At 43.3% G+C, this 17175-nt stretch overlaps 1 protein-coding gene across 1 annotated transcript in view; it reads right to left on the minus strand.

The window, feature by feature from the left end:
* TJP1 (tight junction protein 1) overlaps nt 1-17175 on the minus strand; it is a 149121-nt gene that overhangs the window by 39788 nt on the left and 92158 nt on the right. Inside the window, exons 4-6 of the mRNA XM_029285291.1 lie at nt 6309-6365; nt 1883-2007; nt 1341-1443 (exon numbers count right to left, since the gene is read on the minus strand). Of these exons, the coding sequence (XP_029141124.1) occupies nt 1341-1443; nt 1883-2007; nt 6309-6365 (285 nt within the window). The remainder of the gene's footprint in view (nt 1-1340; nt 1444-1882; nt 2008-6308; nt 6366-17175) is intronic.

The following is a 17175-nucleotide window of genomic DNA, read 5'->3' on the forward strand; positions in this document are numbered from 1 at the left end:
TGGGCGTCCTCCTGGATACTCGGCTGTCTTTAGACGACCATATGACAGCCGTGGCCAGGGGGGCTTTTCATCAGGTTCGCCTGATACGCCAGTTGCGCCCCTTTCTGGATCGTGACGCTCTATGCACGGTCACTCAAGCCCTCGTTGTTTCCCGCCTGGACTATTGCAACGCTCTCTACATGGGGCTCCCCTTGAGGTGCACCTGGAGGCTCCAGCTAGTTCAGAATGCGGCCGTGCGGGGGATCCTGGGGGCCTCTAGATGCTCCCATGTAACACCTCTCCTGCGCGAGCTGCACTGGCTGCCTGTGGCCTTCCGGGTGCGCTTCAAGGTGTTAGTAACAACTTTTAAAGCGCTCCATGGCAATGGACCTAGTTATTTGCAAGACCGCCTCCTACCAAACACCTCCCTTCGACCAGTCCGCTCCCACAGAGAGGGCCTTCTTAGGGTGCCGTCGGCCAGACAATGCCGGCTGGCGACCCCCAGGGGGAGAGCCTTCTCTGTGGCAGCTCCTGCCCTCTGGAATGACCTACCCCCCGACCTACGTACAGTTGCGGACCTGCGCCTTTTTCGTCGAGCCCTGAAGGCCCATCTATTCCGTGCGGCCGGCCTGGCGTAGTTTGATTATGTTTTAGTGGGGGTTCTGTATGGGGTACTTTTAGAGCAGGCCCGTTATTTAATTTGATTTTAGAACAGAAACTTGTGTATATTTATCGTGGTTTTTATTATCGCTTGTTCACGGCCCTGAGTCCCGTAAGGGAGATAGGGCGGTATATAAATTCAATAAATAATAATAATAATAATAATAATAATAATAATAATAATAATAATAATAATAATAATAATAATAATAATAATAACCAACAACAGAAAAACCAATAATAAGAGAACTTAAGATTTTGTGCAAAATTAAAAGCAACTCAACCTACTTATAATCAAATCAGCTATGGGGGGGGGGGGTTCCTTCACTGCCTGTCCCAACGCCTGGGAGAAGAACCAGATCTTTGAGGCCATAGGCTGAAGGTTGGACCTGCTGAATCTTGGTAAGGAGTGGGTGAGGGGCGTCCCTTAGGGCAGGAGACACACAAAATAGGCCTGCTGCCCGGGTCCCATTAGATGGCACGGTTTAATGGAAGAAACCCAGAACCCTGATTTCCAAATTTTCTTCTCCAACCATCTCAGAAGGTGTCCACTGGAGCTACCAACGATTAGCAAAAGAATACACAAAGGGATTGAACCACCATATGATATAAGCATCCCACCAAATGACAAACAAACACAATATGGCAACTGCTTTCCTGAAAGACAGGAAAGGTGGAGGGAAAAAAAAGATCCCACTTACAATTTTGGCGTTTTTCCCACTTTTTCTCAGCTGCTGGACGGCGAAAGCATGCTCCACGTTATCCATGGAAACGCCGTTAACCATTGCAACACGGTCATTCTCCCTGAAAAGGCAGGTGGGGAAAACAGAAAGTCAGAGAACAGCAAGTCAAGAAGACCCCTCCCTTTACACACAAAGGAAAGAGAACAATTTGGTCAAATCCAGAGGAAGATTGAGAACCAACGTTCTTATGTTCTTCTGTCCACTTTGATTTTTGCATCGTTCTTTTTTTTTTTTTAACATACAGGTTCTCCCAGGCCCAAGGTGAAGAGATGGGGAAGGTCTTTCTGTTTCCCCTTCCCATAATTATGGTCTCAACTGTGGTTGTTAAGTTGAGGGCCACCTGTGAACCCATTACTCCAACAGTAGTTAAGACAGAAGGGATGTGATTCTTGTAATAGCTTCGTGGGAATACTGGATGAGAAGCAAGTGGAATGAGCAGACAGACCTTCTAGAGAGGCCCCAAGCCCACTCCCCAAAGCCAAGGTTGAGGCAACACTTACTGTAACAGCCCTTCCGCTGGGCCTCCTTTGAGCACATCTGATATGACAATTGAGGTTTCGCCACTCTGGAAGTGGGGGTTATCTCTCCCACCGGATATTGCGATGCCGAAGCCGAAGCCAGGCGCCTGAGAAGATCAGAAAGAATGTTGAAAGTCCAGCTGGACGGAATTCAAGGAAAGGGGAATGTTGGTGCCACTTCAGTTGACCTCTTCCACAATCTCAGATGTTCTCCAATATCTCCTCTCCGTGAGACTCCAACCCATTTTAGACCTCATGGAAAATCATACAGCGACTTCCACAATGAGACCACACATGACAAGAACTCTGAATTAGACCCGCACTAGTGGTGTATTGAATGTTTTTGGACCATCCAGCTCACAAATGTCGTAGAAGACCAGAAGGTGTCCCAGCTTTACCGCTGTTCCAACCCAGTGGTGACCCACCTGGATCTCTCTGTTAAAGTTGGGATGTTTCAATCTCACCAGGACGTGCCTTTCACTTCCCCACACAACTATACACTATCTCAAGATGAGTGAAGGTGTGCTATAAAGTACTTTCCCATATCTCCACCCGGTTGATGCTGGAGACACAGTATTTGCTTTGTGCGATGAAAATACTGTACATTTGTTTTTCATAGTGTCCAAAAAAAGAAGTGCAAAAGGTTCTAAATCAAAGTCAAGCAAAGCAGCAGCAAATCCTTTGATCAATCTTCTTCCTGCTGGCTCAAAAAAGAAAATTTCTCTGATCTTTTGATTTTCTGTTTAAAAACTCGCCAGTCAAGAACAAAATCCAAACAATCCTATCCCGGTTGGGAGATTAGCCAGTAAATTCCGAAATAAATTGCCAAAAGGAGGGAGAGGAGCCGAAGTGGTGAGAACAATAAACACTTTGGTTTTAGTTTTACAAGCCACAGCCAAATATTTTACCCGAAACACCAACATCTGGCCTTTAAGCCAGCCAAGTAGCAATTGTGGAAACGCCAACCACAAATGTAGACATCACCAAGGGTTCCTAAACTCTATAGAGCTTTTTAAAGGCGATCAGCGGAGCAGCTAGAAGCAAAATGGAATACGGAAAACNTAAAGAGATTGATTGACTGTGGGATTATATATGTATAGGGTAGATTAATATTTTATTTTTATTAGGATATCTATTGTGTAGTGGAAGAAGAAATAAATGAGATTGGTGATAAAATGAGGGATGTGAGAGATTAAGAATTAGAATATATCTGGAAGGGATACCTGAATTGATAACTTGTTGATTTAAAGTTAAATTTGTTTATGGTAATTGTAAACTGATAAAGTTATAAAACAGGTTTAGTAGTAATAGAAATTTAAATTAGAAATGCAATATTTTAAACGTATTATGTTATTTGAGGAAAATAGAGAGGGGACAGTATTGAGTTGAGTTGTTTATATATGTTTTTATTTTTGAATGTTTGATTACCCAAACACCACGGTGGGTCCTGAGTACCTTTTCTTAAGAATTTAATAAACCAATAAAATGTGTTTTTTTTAAAAAAGAGAGAGAGGAACCATCCTAGAATCCCTACATAGTCACAAATGAACTAAGTCAACCCTCCCTGACTGCCATTGACTTTATTTAACTCCAAGCTGGTACTCACTATTAGCAGTAAATCTATTTAATTGGACCTTCATTTGTGGACCTGGTCTTTGTGCGGAAGTATTATGAAGTGTCTTTTTAGCCCTCCTCCCTCAAATGGCTACTCAAGAAAGAACAGTAGCTTTCTCGGAATTGGGGTGACAACTAGAAGAACAAGGGCTGTTTTATTCTGCTGTAAGAAGGAATTCAAAAGAGCCTAAAGATATCAACATTCTTCCTTCTTGTGTGAACTTTCTCTACAGGCTGCGCAGCGCCAGGGTTGAGGTCTCCCAAATGTAGACCAACATCCAGAGGGCATTTTTGCTTATTAACACAACCCATCCTAAGAACAACAGGCAAATTCAGCCTTAATGAAGTATTAGAGAGGAGGCAGTTGCATCAACATTGAGCTTTACTTCTCATTTATCAAGTCGGTCCGTGTTTCTCAACCCTGGTGACTTTACGATCTGTGAACTTCCAACTCCCAGAATTCCCTAGCCAACACGGCTGGCTGGGGAATTCTGGGAGTTGAAGTCCCCCCCCATCTTAAAGTAAACACTCAAGTACCCGATTCAGGAGTTATGACCATCTCAGGTTGTTGGTTTGAAGGCCAAATCCTGGGAGTGTGTGTGGTTAGAAGTTTTGTGTGAAAGTTGTTGGAATGTTCCAAGGGGCCTTGTCGCGTTCAGAACCCCTTGTCAAATCTCCCCACTATTTATAGCTTGTAGGAAGTTTCAATCAACCATAATCTCATTCTTCGTGGGCCTCACAAAGAAGGAGAAAGAGCAAAACTCCACCAGGCCATCTCCTTTCCTGCAGCTTTCATCTCCAGCTCTAATTGAGAAAGCAGATGCCCTTCCTAACAAGCCGAAGAGGTAATCTCGCTTTGGCCAAATCCAAGTTTTAATCAAGAATCAGAGGAAGCCGAAAATCTCCTCCAGGACTTCTGTTTCCGTTGAGAAAACAGGCTCAGAAAAGCTGTTTTTCCAAGCAGGAATTAAAGAGCATCTGGTGTCCTTTTTTTTGTCTCCTGCACAACCCTGAAACCCTCCCAGTTGGACTGGGTGCTCCAGGCTGCCATCCGAGCAGTGCAGTTCCAATTCTGGTAACAGTGATGGACTGAAGCAGTGAACTGTTTTTTTCCACCTCCGTTCATCTCTGAATATTAGTACAGGCAGTCCTCAACTTACGACAGTCCATTTAGTGACGGTTCAAAGTTACAACAGCACTGAAAAAAGTTGAGTTGTGACCGCTTTACACACTTACAACTGTTGCAGCATTCCCCCGTGGTCATGTGATCCAAATTCGGACGCTTGGCACCTGACTCGTATTTACTGTGGTATCCCGGTGTGTGTGTGTTTGTGTGTGTTCCCCTTTTGTGACCTTCCGACAAGCCAAGCCAATGGGGGAGCCAGGTTCACTTAGCGACCGTGTTTTACTAACACAACAGCTGCAGAGATTCACTTAACTGTGTTACTATGTTGACCCCTGCAGTGCGGTTCACTCATCAACTGAGGCGAGAAAGGCTGTAAAATGGGGCTAAACTCCCTTAAATGTCTCACTCAGCAACAGAAAAACTGGGGCTGAATTATGGTCGTAAGCTGAGGACTGCCTGTATTTGCAAAATCACTTTATTCCATCTTTTTAGCTTTCCATATTTAAAAAAAGGGGGGGGAGTGGAAGAGCAAGAAATAATCGAGCATTTAGTTCTTCCAGCCGCAGGGAAATATACGGAGATGAATGAACTCGGCTATCGGGGAAAGGGATCACTTGAGTCAACAATCTAGATTTCTAATGTTACAACAGTTTTATGGAGTAGCTCACGACAGTGTAATCCAACTAGGCTGGTGTTTAACCACACTTAAGTGCATGTTGTGTACACCTCGCTGGATAATGTCTAGTCATGTACAAACTGGTTCAGCTGCTGTTTAATTCTTGAGCAACTGAGCAATTTGTCCACTAGCTGCCTGGTCGATCCTTTCTAACTTCTGTTTTGGATTTTTGGGGATCTTATTACAGGTTGTAAGTCCTTGACTTACCACCGTTTGTTTAGTGACCGTTGGAAGTTACGACGACATTGGAAAAAGTGACTTAGGACTGTTTTTTACACGACCGTTGCAGCATCTCCCCACGGTCACGTGATCAAAATTTGGATGCTCGGCATCTGGTTCATATTTATGATGGTATGAGGCATCCCGGGGGGAGGGGGGTGTCACGTGATCCCCTTTTGCGACCTTCTGACAAGCATGGGGGAGCCAGACTCACTTAACAACGGTTTTACTAGCTTATCAACCGGAGTGATTCACTTAACAACTGTGGCAGAAAATGTCGTGAAATGGGGCAAAACTCACTTAACAACTGTCTTACTTAGCAACATAAACATTGGGCTCAAAATTGTGGTCGTAAGTTGAGGACCGCCTCTATAAGACCATACAGGGATTTCTTCTGGAGCACCACAAAATCTCTTTGGGAAAAAGGCGAATGAAAAATCAAAATAAAATGAACGTGCAATATTCAAACTCCATTGCGCTGTGCTATAAAGCCCCATTTACTGTACAGCATCATGAAGCACAATAAAATGCTAAGGTTTATAGAAGACAATCCTTGGGGATGGGGGAATCCCATATAATTCCAAATTGTGGAAAGAAGTTTGGTCAAAGGACATAATAAATTATCCTAGGCTGCTTTCGATGATACCAATTTCAAACAAAGGAGGAAGACATTTTGCTCTGATTTTACCTTCTTAAAAAGATCCTTATTTTTCTTGCTGCTTTCAAGAACATTCTGGATTTTTTATCACAGAAATGTCGTTTTAGAAACTCACCCTGTGAAGCGTCACTGTGTGTTGTTCCCATATGGCGGTTTCTTCCATTGTTGTGCTCTGATTAAAGGAGAAAAAAAATCAGAATTAATTTCACTAATTAACTTTCGTAAAACTGTAATCTGAAGCATGCAAGAGCCACTTTCAAAATGACTTTGGTTGCTGCTTAAAAGTCCAAGTCAAACCAACTGTGCGTTTTATGGCTTTTAAATTATGATCATAGTGCTATTCAGTCCCTTTTTTTAGCTTAAAAACGCTATTATAAGCATTTATGGACTGGACAATAGTTTTCATTTTTGTAAAACCAAAAATTATAATGAACTAGCAAAGCAAACTCATATATTAAATGCTTATAAAACGCATGTACTCCAAAGGTTAACCAAACATACCCAGAAATCAAAAATCTCTTCCCATAAAAAAAAAAATACTTCCTGTACATAAAATCATTGAACGCATAAAGATGGAAGGATAATGAAATACCCACAGTAGAAGACTGAATTATAAAACCGACTGAGCTTGCAGAAATGGTGAAGCTGATCAGTTTGGTCAGGGAACAAAAAAGCAATGAAATATTTTTTTAAGAAGCTAGAAGTCTTATATGGATTTTTGTTGTTGTTGAAAGAAGAAACAACTGAATTTACGCTTTATGGATTTGAGGATTAAAAATGGTTGAAGTATGTCAATTACTTGATAGAAAGAAGAGCAGAGCTTTCTTTATTTGTTTTTTCTTTATTCTTTTAGTCTGTTATACTTTTATTGCATTGAAAAATTCTAATAAAAATAGCCTGTGTGTGTGTGTGTGTGTGTGTGTGTGTGTTCAACTTTGCTCATATTCTTTATTTAGGAATATAATGCGGACAGGATTGGCTCCATACCCAAAGCTGAAAAAAAAAAAGAGTTTTGGAGCAGGTACATCTATTCGGAGACCCCTTTCCGACACTGGATGCAAAAAATAGCAAAACCCTAATTATGGCAAACCTCTGTGGATGATCAGCCTTGTTGACAAAAGTAGTAACAACCTCAAGGGTCACTTTCAGAGTGTTATTGGGGCCAAATGCCAACCCAGGAAAAAAAAACGGGAAATGGGTCAAGGCAAGGATTGGAGAGACCACCTGAACGTTTGTAAAAAAAAAAAAAAAGGATTATTTCTGCATTAGTTCTGGAAGCATTCCAGGGCCAATCCTACTGAGAAAACCCTTCCCCCCCCACCCCAACTAAATGACCTGCTTGCAAACGGGTTTCCAGCCTCCGCTCCTAAAACCCCCGGAAAATTAAAAAGCAGCGTCAGAATCCGAGGCAGCAAAAGGCACAGATCTTCTTCCACCCTGCACAAAACTGCACCACCTTCACCCCAGAGTCGCTCATGTCATCTCAATGACCTAAAAGGAGCAACCAGATCCAGTTACCGTCAATTATAATGTCTGGTGGTTTTTAGCCTGCTGTACTTTTCCACTGATTGTTTTAGAAAAAGTCCCACCCCTGGTTGCTTTGTAGAAGGGGGGGATACTAAACCTGGCACACATTTTATTCTAGCCAGGAGGATTAGGGCAGGTGAGCCGCTGTGCAGGAAAGTCACGTTTAATCGAGGCTGCAGTTGCACAGACACTAATCTGCTCTCCGGTGAACGCAGATTAAAAAGGGGGGAAAAAAGGTTCCCATCCAGTTTTAATTTATTTTTATTTATTTTTTCCTTAAGTGAGATGGCAGCTGGATCAGAGGAACCCTTGTAATTTAGGGCTGCGAAAGTAGCTCTGTTTTCAGAAGGGATAAAAACCAAGGCCCAGGAGAGAAAAATGAAGGAGTCAGACGGAGTTTTACAACCTCTAAATCTTCCCTTCGTCAGAAGCGCCCTGGTCTTTAAGCCTGGCATCCTTCAGAGCTGACCTTGCCAAAGCTAGTTTATAAGGGAGAACAAACAGAAAGGGATGGAAAGAATATCCCGGAAGCTTCAGACAGGAAGAAGAACAATTCCTGAATTGTTAAAAACTAAACCGTGGGGCGGGAGAATTTTGTAATATTGATTTTTGTTCTTTCGTGCCAATCGGATGTGTGCCAGTGTTAGGAGTCATGGAGAAAAAAGCGTTGCTGCATCGTACTTCTTTCTTCAGCCCAGAATCTGGCTCTCCCACGGGACTAAAACACCACACTGGGTGTTTGTTTTGTGTTTTGTAGGGACCCAGATTAGTATTGTGTGACTTCAGGCTTCGCTCTAGGGGGTCAAAAAAGCAAGGGTGACTTTAAAAAAAAGAGACAAGAGGCAAATCTTTTCCCCAAACTGATTTTCGAAAAAAAGATGCACCCAATGAATTTTGATTTAACGCTTGCTGGTATCTGAATATTCAGACAGATGCAAAAGCCAAGATGTTTCTTTGGAAAATCAAATATATTACCAGATTTCTTTCAAGAAAAGTCCTTCCCGTTCCCTTTGCCTATTTCCAATATTTAGCAAATGCCAGTTAGCATTCAGTTCAAGGTGTGTCTTTTAATTAGGAAACAAAAACATTGATGAATTACCGGAGTTTGCTCTAAAAGAACTACTCTGCTGCTATGTTGGGTGCCCCCATTCTGCCAGTTTAAAAATGCCAGCCTTGGAACAAGGGACGCCCCACTTAAATACTAGTTCATTGCAAAAATAAAAAATAATTAAAAAAAAAACCCCAATGATTTATCTCAGTTCTGTCAGGATGCTGCAGAAATTTATTTGTTTGTATTTCATATTTCTTATCTGTCCATCTCCCTTGAAGAGGGGTGCTTGACGGTGTCCAGTTTAACCAATAAAATTAAACATTGAAATCAGAATAATTTAAGATTAAAAGCTTTAAAGGTATAAAACATGTTACAAAATCCATTTGTCTTGGATTCCAAAAAAGAAATAAAATAAAAATTGCATTTCTGTTTCATTGGAACGGCCTGGACAATCTCAAGGCAGCCAGAAGAAAACAGTGCTCACAAAACTTGGGAAAGAGTTCAAATATTCTGAAAAGAAAGCCCGCAGTGTTTGAAAGATCCCTGGGAAAACATCTCCCAATTAAGTGACACACAAGGATTAAACTGAAAAGGCAAGCCTGCGTTTTGGGGGAGCGCTGATAAAATATCGACATGAAGCAGCACCCCAGGAAAAACAAAATAAAACTTAAGTTGCTTCTTGGATCTGAAGACAGAGGCTCCCTGTTTTTGCTGGAAATTTTCAACAATGCTTCTGCACTTCCGGACCACAACACACAAAGGGGGCCGGTTTTCAAAAAGGACAGGATGTTACTGTTGTATTGTGTATTTTGAAAAAGAGTGCAGGCCGTTTTGTATCAACAAAGGCTTATCTCCGGGTCCAATGCATGAGGGGATTTCATTTTCTCAATCTTTACTGACCATCAGGGAAAGAAATCTACAGAGACACAGAAATTAAGTCTTTACTGAGATTTTATGGAATCTCAATTTGCTTTCTTTTGGTTTGTGTGAAAAGTTTATTTTGACTTGATTTGCCTCTCTTCGGATAGACGGAACGGAAACTATAAATTGCATGGGTAAATAAAAACAAGCTGTTGGCAATCCAGCCACAGAGACATGATCGGATTCCGGCAAAAAATGCAATTTTGCTAAAAAAGAAGAAGAAAAGCCTTTGAAATGATGAAATGATGCCATGGAAGGATCAACACAGAAACAGAAGGGAAATGCCAACGAGGCTAAATATTGGCCTTAGAATATAACTGCAGATGATCAACAGAAGTCTGGATTATTTCAACTAGATCACCAAAATTTGAACCTTCTAGATCAGTGGGGTCTTTCTTGTCTTTGCCTGTCCCCCCTTTCTCCTCTCCTGAAGCTGCCCTTTCCCTGAAGTTCTTGCTTCCTTTGCAAAGGAGGTCAAGTCTTCTCCTCCATGGGACGGCAATTCATCTCTGCTTCTCACGGTGGGGATGGGCCGTCTGGCCTGGCCTGGCCATCCTGCTCCTTCTGGGGGGCGAAGGCAACCCGAAGCCAGCAGACGCCCCTTCTGGATTCCTCAGATAGCTCCTGAAGTGTCTCTACTGTTGGGATCCCATTACGGAATCCCACCACCTGTCTGCAGCTCAGCTTGGTCTTCTTCTTGGATCACGCAGCTGTTGTCTGCAGCTGTTGGGCCTTCCTGTTGCCTCTTCCATGCACACCCTGCACCCTCCAAAGCAGTTTTGGAATTCTCAGCCTGAAGCACAACCCAACCCATTTCTTTCTATTCATGTAAGTTGTGGGGCTTTTTCACAAATCAGAGAATTGATGCAGGGGAGCTTTCCAAACCAATATAAAAGTCCATATTTCTCGGAAGGAGAAAAACTGAAGGAAGAGAACTGCTGGCAGGAGGGGAGTTAAATGAACTCAAGTTGTTTTATCTAACAACAGGAAGAGGTGTGACACGTATGAGCATTCACTGTGCAACTATTCAGGGCAGGGCAATCTGGGTGTGCATCAGGCTAGGAACACGATGCCAATGGGGGCAGCCAATATATCCTCCAAATAAATATCAGAACAGCTCCCTTTATCTTCCCCCAAAGAGCTGCACCTGTATTTTGCAAGGCAGCAGGGAAGGGTTAGACCTCCCCTGGTGTGTTCAGATCAAGGTCTATCAAAACGTAGCCAAGTTAGAAACGAAGTCCACACACCGAGACACCCTTGGATTGCGATTCCAGCAAATCCGGAAGGATGAAGTTCTTATTTTTATTTACTTGCATTGCGCCAGAGTTTCTGCTTACACTAGAGGAATCCAGCAGGCCAAACCCCACTCCAGGAGACACTTTGACACCTCTTCCTTTTATTCGCACACACCCCAAAGAGTTATGCCGAAACACACCCACAAGCAATCTTCGGCCATGTGTAATGCACAAGCCTTCCACAAGGACCTGTCTTGTTTATGTTTTTCAAATCCAGAAAACAATTCCAGATGTGGAGCACCTTAGCATCAGGAAAATGTAGACACCCTCCAACTGCTAATCTCATAATTCTCTGACATGCAACATATTGGTAAGAATAGGACCATTCTTTAAGGTAAGAGTGGGGGCAACATAGAGTCTGGATCCATTTATGATGACTCTGCAGAATTAGATCCATATAAAAGACATTTTTGGAAACTGGGTATGGCCTATCTCAAAGGAACAGGTTCTAGAGCCAAATCTCAGTGCTTCAGAGAAGAAATAAACCTCTGTTCCAAGTCAAGGGTGGGACATAAAATCCCACCATGGTTATACTTGGCCATTTGTGGCTGAGAGAAGCAGAAGCCACAGGCTTTTGGTAAGGCACATCAGTCTTCCCAACTCAGAGATAAAGAACTGATTTCTATTTTTGTTATACGATCATAAATTCCAGTCTGTTAAGGACAAAGTAAAGGAGAATGTGTATTTAGCAATAGCTATCTTTAAACTTCAGTTTACCACATAATAGTAAAGAAAGCCATCTTTCTCTGTATACACTGGGCCAAACCATTCATTTGCTTGGAATGCATAAAGTAGTTTGCCTTAAGCTTTAACCCAGATTGAGAGAGGGGTTCTTATCAGCGGAGTGGGGGCTCCATCACTGGAGGTTTTTAAGAAGAGATTGGACAACTATTTGTTTGAAATGGTATAGGGTTTCCTGCTTGAGCAGGGGGTTGGACTAGAAGACCTCCAAGGTCCCTTCCAACTCTTCTGTTATTCTGTTATCAGGCTATAGGCCATGTGGGCTGAGCATTATGGGAGATGAAAGCCAACACATACTGCCATTTCTCAAAACTCAGGTAGAGTGGAAAATTGCAAAAAAGGGGTTATGACTAAAGGCCTTCTTACATTATCACTGTACAGGTTGCAATGAACAACTGATAACAGTACAGTCTCTTTAAATTGTGCTTCCTTTAAGGAATGTACGAATTTATACCAGTGCTAAACAAACACTAATCATTTTCCGGTGCTGAGTGATGAGCCTCCTCCTCCTCCTCCACCACTGCATAAGATATAATAAATATTATACTCTTACAAACTGCCTTGCATGTCATCAATCACTCCTCAGGCAGATGGGCAGAGAACAGGCAGTGCTCCCCCCTTGCCAAAGGATGGTGAAACTCAGCCAATGAAATGGGAGGGGCACCCTTAGAAACCTGACATTTTAAAACCAAGCAAAAAGAGGTTTTGGAGCAGGCAAGTCGTACTCCATGCCCAAGTGGAGAAAAAAACATACTGGCAATCTGGAACTGTTCTTTTTATAGCTATGTTGCCCTTCTATCAATCACTAGCCATGGGAGTTTGAACCCAGATCAATATTGGGGGTGGTGGGGAGGAGGAGGAGGAGTGGGGGGCAGGAGGAAGGAAGGAAGGAAGAAGGAAGGAAGGAGTGAAAAGAAGGTAGAAGGAAGGAGTGAAGGAGAGTGAAGGAGCAAAGAGAAGGATAATGGCCTTGTCTGATTAATAAGGGACCAATATTTCTTTAGTGATCCAAGGGGAGCATTCTTGACCAAGTCTGTGGTATTTCAGCCTTCACACCACTTTGGGCCGGATATCCCACCAACCCAAAAGGGTATCGGCCCAAAAGACAAGCCAGAAACCCTCCTCTAGTCTAAAAAAACATGCGTCACATTTTGACAACATGCACATTTTCAGAAGCTTGGCAGCACGGACCCTTAATAAAGGGTTTGAACCTCCACAAACATTGTGTAGGCAGGAATTTGGCAACGCACATTTTCAGGACTAAGAAATGTACACCAACAGCCCCGTCTTGCAGCTTAATGATAGCCTGAATAGTTCAAACTCAAACCACTATAGACTAAATTACAGCCTCCGGTATTTCGTTTGCAAACAAAGGGGGGGGGAGCTTATATTTAGAAGATGGAGGCCTCATTCTTCATTGCTATCACTGCTTGGATCTTTTCTTGGAAATAGTCTCCGTTTAAACCAGTGGCCACTTTAAGATTTGTGGACTCCAACTCCCAGAATTCCCAGCCAGCCATGACAATTCTGGGAGTTGAAGTCCACAAGTCTTAAAGTGACCACTGTTGGACAACCCTGGTTTAAACAGTCTTGGTGTTTTATTAGAACTTGGATCGTAATGTAATTCAATCTTTTCAATGCAGCCTTCCTCCATTTCACAAATAGTGTGCAAGTCTTAGGACAAGACGGTGTAGTGGTCAAGGTGTTGGATAAGGACTCGGAGAACCTAGGTTCAAGTCTCTCTTCAGCTACGGATCCTAAATGGGCAACTCTAAGCCAGTTACTCTCTTTTGGTCCAACCTGGTCCTTCTTCACAACATCAATTAAGGATCACATGTTTTGGAGTTCCACCACCACCCTCATGCAAGGTCAGAACGGCAGCAGGTTCAATTCCAAACTCTGCTCACTCAACTGTTAAGTCAACATCTTCTCCTGCTTTGTCATGTAAGCAAACTCCGTAAGGTCCACGCAAAGCTCAGAGTCGCTTTTGGTGAAATGGGCAGCTTCATAAATTTGATTGATAAATAAATGTTCAAATCCTGTCCAGTTAGTCCTCCATGAACATGAGAGAGGTCCACAACAACTGAAAGCACACGACGCTACTACAAAATTCTCCTGAAATCTAGAAATCCTTTCTTGATTTGTCTTCAGGAGCCATCCTCTGCCTACTGGCCCTTACTTAACGAAAAAAATGTCATTAATGAAGAAAAAGTCTAAGGAAGAAATAGTCAAATGCCCCATCCTTGCCAAGCTTCTCCAGCTGCAAGACGTGAGAAAGTGAGCAGGGATTCTGCATTTTCCAATCTGAGGCTCTCAATTCTCGGAGTTGTGATAACATACAGCTGTAAAATGAAAAGCAGACATGCCAGAGTTCACGGCTGACTAAGTTAAGCCTGAATGTTGACTTGATGTGTTGTACCAGGCGCACACAACTGCTTTCGGTTGAGCTCGGATTTCACGCATTCCAGTTTAAACAAAATTATTGGCCTAATGAGCAGGCACTTAAGTTAGGCAACGGAGCTGAACAGATTAATCCTGCAAAGAGGTCCATAACGGCAGCTTAGATCAGGGGTCTGCAACCTTGACAACTTTAAGACTTGTGGACTTCAGCTCCCAGAATTCCTCAGCCAGCCACAAGTCTTAAAGTTGTCAAGGTTGCAGACCCCTGGTTTAGATGCAACCAGCAAAGTCTGAACATTGCAAGCCATACCCTTTTAGCAGCTTCCAAAAAGTGCCCCCTGCAACCAGATTTGTCTGCATTTGCAGGGCCAATACCCAACTGGGCCTTTTTTGTTGCTAAACGAAAAAGATGTTCTTGACCAGGAAACCAGCTAATTGCCGGTTTCAACGTCCAACAGACGCTTCCTTCGCATCTCCAAATAAGCTCAGGCAATGCTTTCAGCTTTGAGTGTTGGCTGCATGCAGATAATCCTTGACTTACGATCGTCATGACAGTCCTAAAGTGGGCCTGAATTTTATAGCCTTTTTCTTTGGGAAGAGTTGCAAGGCAAACAGGGTTGTGAAATAAAGCCATTGTGGGTTTTGTTTTGTTTTGTTTGCCAAAAACCACTGGTTTTCAGCAAAATATCTCATAAATCGCAGATACACGCCTGCGCACACCTGCAAATGGTGGTGACCAAAATGCAGTCATCTGGCTGGGGGGGGGGCAGATATTGGAACTTCAGAACTGGGTCTTAAGTACCTTTTGCGTGGTCCATTGTAACTGCAAGCAGTTGCTAAGCGACTAGTTGTAGGTTGAAGACTGAAGCTCTCAACTTATGACCAGTCATAAATCAAGGACTTTAGAAGTCTAGCAAAGCACAATTCCTGGCGTCCCAAAGGGAGATTTCACAAGTAAGATATTTCAAATTGATCTAGAAAATATGAGAATAATGGCAGAAAGGAACAGCATCTTCGCTTAGATGCCTGCAGGAAAATTTGATGATGATGATGATGCTATGAAACAGGTTTTGTTTTGTTTTGTTTTTAGATTGACTTAAATGGGACTGGCAAGTCAGTTTGCGGTGGCTTTTTTGATACCCGATATTCTCCAAAAAGGCGTTCAACACCCTGAAGTTTGGATGACAGGGCACAATATACAGATGGACCCACAAACGTGCCCAGGATCAGCTGCAAGATGGCCGGTCAGGCACGGGATCCAGGCATTTAAAGCTGGGCCCCAAAGCTGCAGGGAAACGCACACACACACACACACACACCAGCAAGAACTCTGCATTCAGAGAAATCAAATTCTCCTTTTTTGCACTAAATGTTTCATTCTTGGTGATGTGTCTCTGTGGCTTTTTTTTGGGCAGCAACGCCAAAGTGATTTGCCACCGTTTTCTTCTGCAATCTTTTGAAAGGTTTTTAAATGTAGCCTGCAGCCTTTCTGAGTAAAGCCAGCTACTGACCTTCAAAGTGCCTAGAAACATCCAGGGTGGAGTGTCCACGTTTTGTGAACGATTGAGTCACTCGCTCCTGGGGTCCTAGCAACTTATAACAATTCATTTAGTGACCGTTCGAAGTTATAACAAAACTGGAAAAAAGCAGCATAAGATTGTTTTTCACACTTAACGACCGTTGCAGCCTCTCCTTGGTGTTCACGTGATCAAAATCCAGACGCTTGGCAAACTAGCTCATACTTATGACCGCTGCAGTGTCCCAGGGGGGCGTGTGACCCCCTTTTGCGACCTTCTGACAAGCAAAGTCAATGGGGAAGCCGGATTCACTTACCAACCGTGTTACTGATTTAACAACTACAGTGATTCATTTAACAACTGTGGCCAGAAAATGGAGCAAAACTCATTTAACAACTCTCTTGCTTAGCAAAAACAAAAACTTTGGGTTGAGTTGTGGTCGTTAACTTGGGGACTATCTGTATATTGTGGGTTATGCTGGTCAGGGAAAACTTTGGACTTACCGCCGATGACCTTGGTTCCCACGGGACGAAAGATTATTTTCACTAGCAAAGTACTGGCAACCCCCCTCCCTCCATGCTATGTGGCAACTGAAAATGAGTAGGAAAAATGGCTGCAGTCATGCTCATTTGTAGAGTTAACATTTAACTGATATCCTCATTTTGGGAGGGGAACCTTGTTGCTTATTTGCTCCTCAAACAAACGGGGTCCAAAGCTGGGTTCCTTATCCCAAGGTTACTGTGCAATCAGGTTATAAATGAGAGCAAAGAATTAGAATCATTTCTCATTCCAGCAAGCTGAAATTCTTTTTGCGGTGTGTGTGTGTGTGTGTGTGTGTGTGTGTGTGTGTGCGGGTTGCATTTCCCTTTCATCTCTGCCTCTTTGCCCCTATATTGTTTCCCCCTCTTTCGCCCCCAATCAGCCAGTTTCGGGGGCACCAATGTGCCGAGTAACGGACCTTCCGAAATTATGCAGAGTTCAATCACAATTCTGCTGAGCTCAGAGTCCTTCTGACAAGGACAAAAAAAGCGACCAAATTCACAGCTCTGAAAACAAACAAAAAAAACCCCGCCAGTAATCCAGAAGTCACACAAATTTAATCTCTCAGTTGTCCACTGATCACACGGTAGGATATAAACCCCTGAGAAATCTCTCTCGTCAGCTGTTTTATGGTGAATGGCAAACCCGGGCTCTGAAAGGGTTTCCTTTGGCTGGTGCTAAATATGCACACAATTAAGGGACCTTGGAGGTCTTCTAGTCCAACACCCTGCTCAAGCAGGGGACCCTATACAATTTCAGACAAGTGGCTGTCCAGTCTCGTCTTAGGATGGACTCCTTAGGATGGACTTCCGGACCGCTGCCCCTCGCCGCAGGGAGACGGAACCGCCTAGATGGTTCCGTCCCAGGCGCCTGATGGACCCGGAGGGGTTCCTGACGGAGCTTGGGCCATATCCTGAGGACCTGGGGCACGACTCGGCGGAACATCAGGCTGCGGCCTGGGATATGGCCGCAGCCGCAGCACTGGACCGA

This window comes from Protobothrops mucrosquamatus, unplaced genomic scaffold (assembly GCF_001527695.2).
Source record: "Protobothrops mucrosquamatus isolate PMUCROS unplaced genomic scaffold, P.Mucros_1.0 scaffold1472, whole genome shotgun sequence".
NCBI classification, from domain to species: Eukaryota; Metazoa; Chordata; class Lepidosauria; order Squamata; family Viperidae; genus Protobothrops; species Protobothrops mucrosquamatus.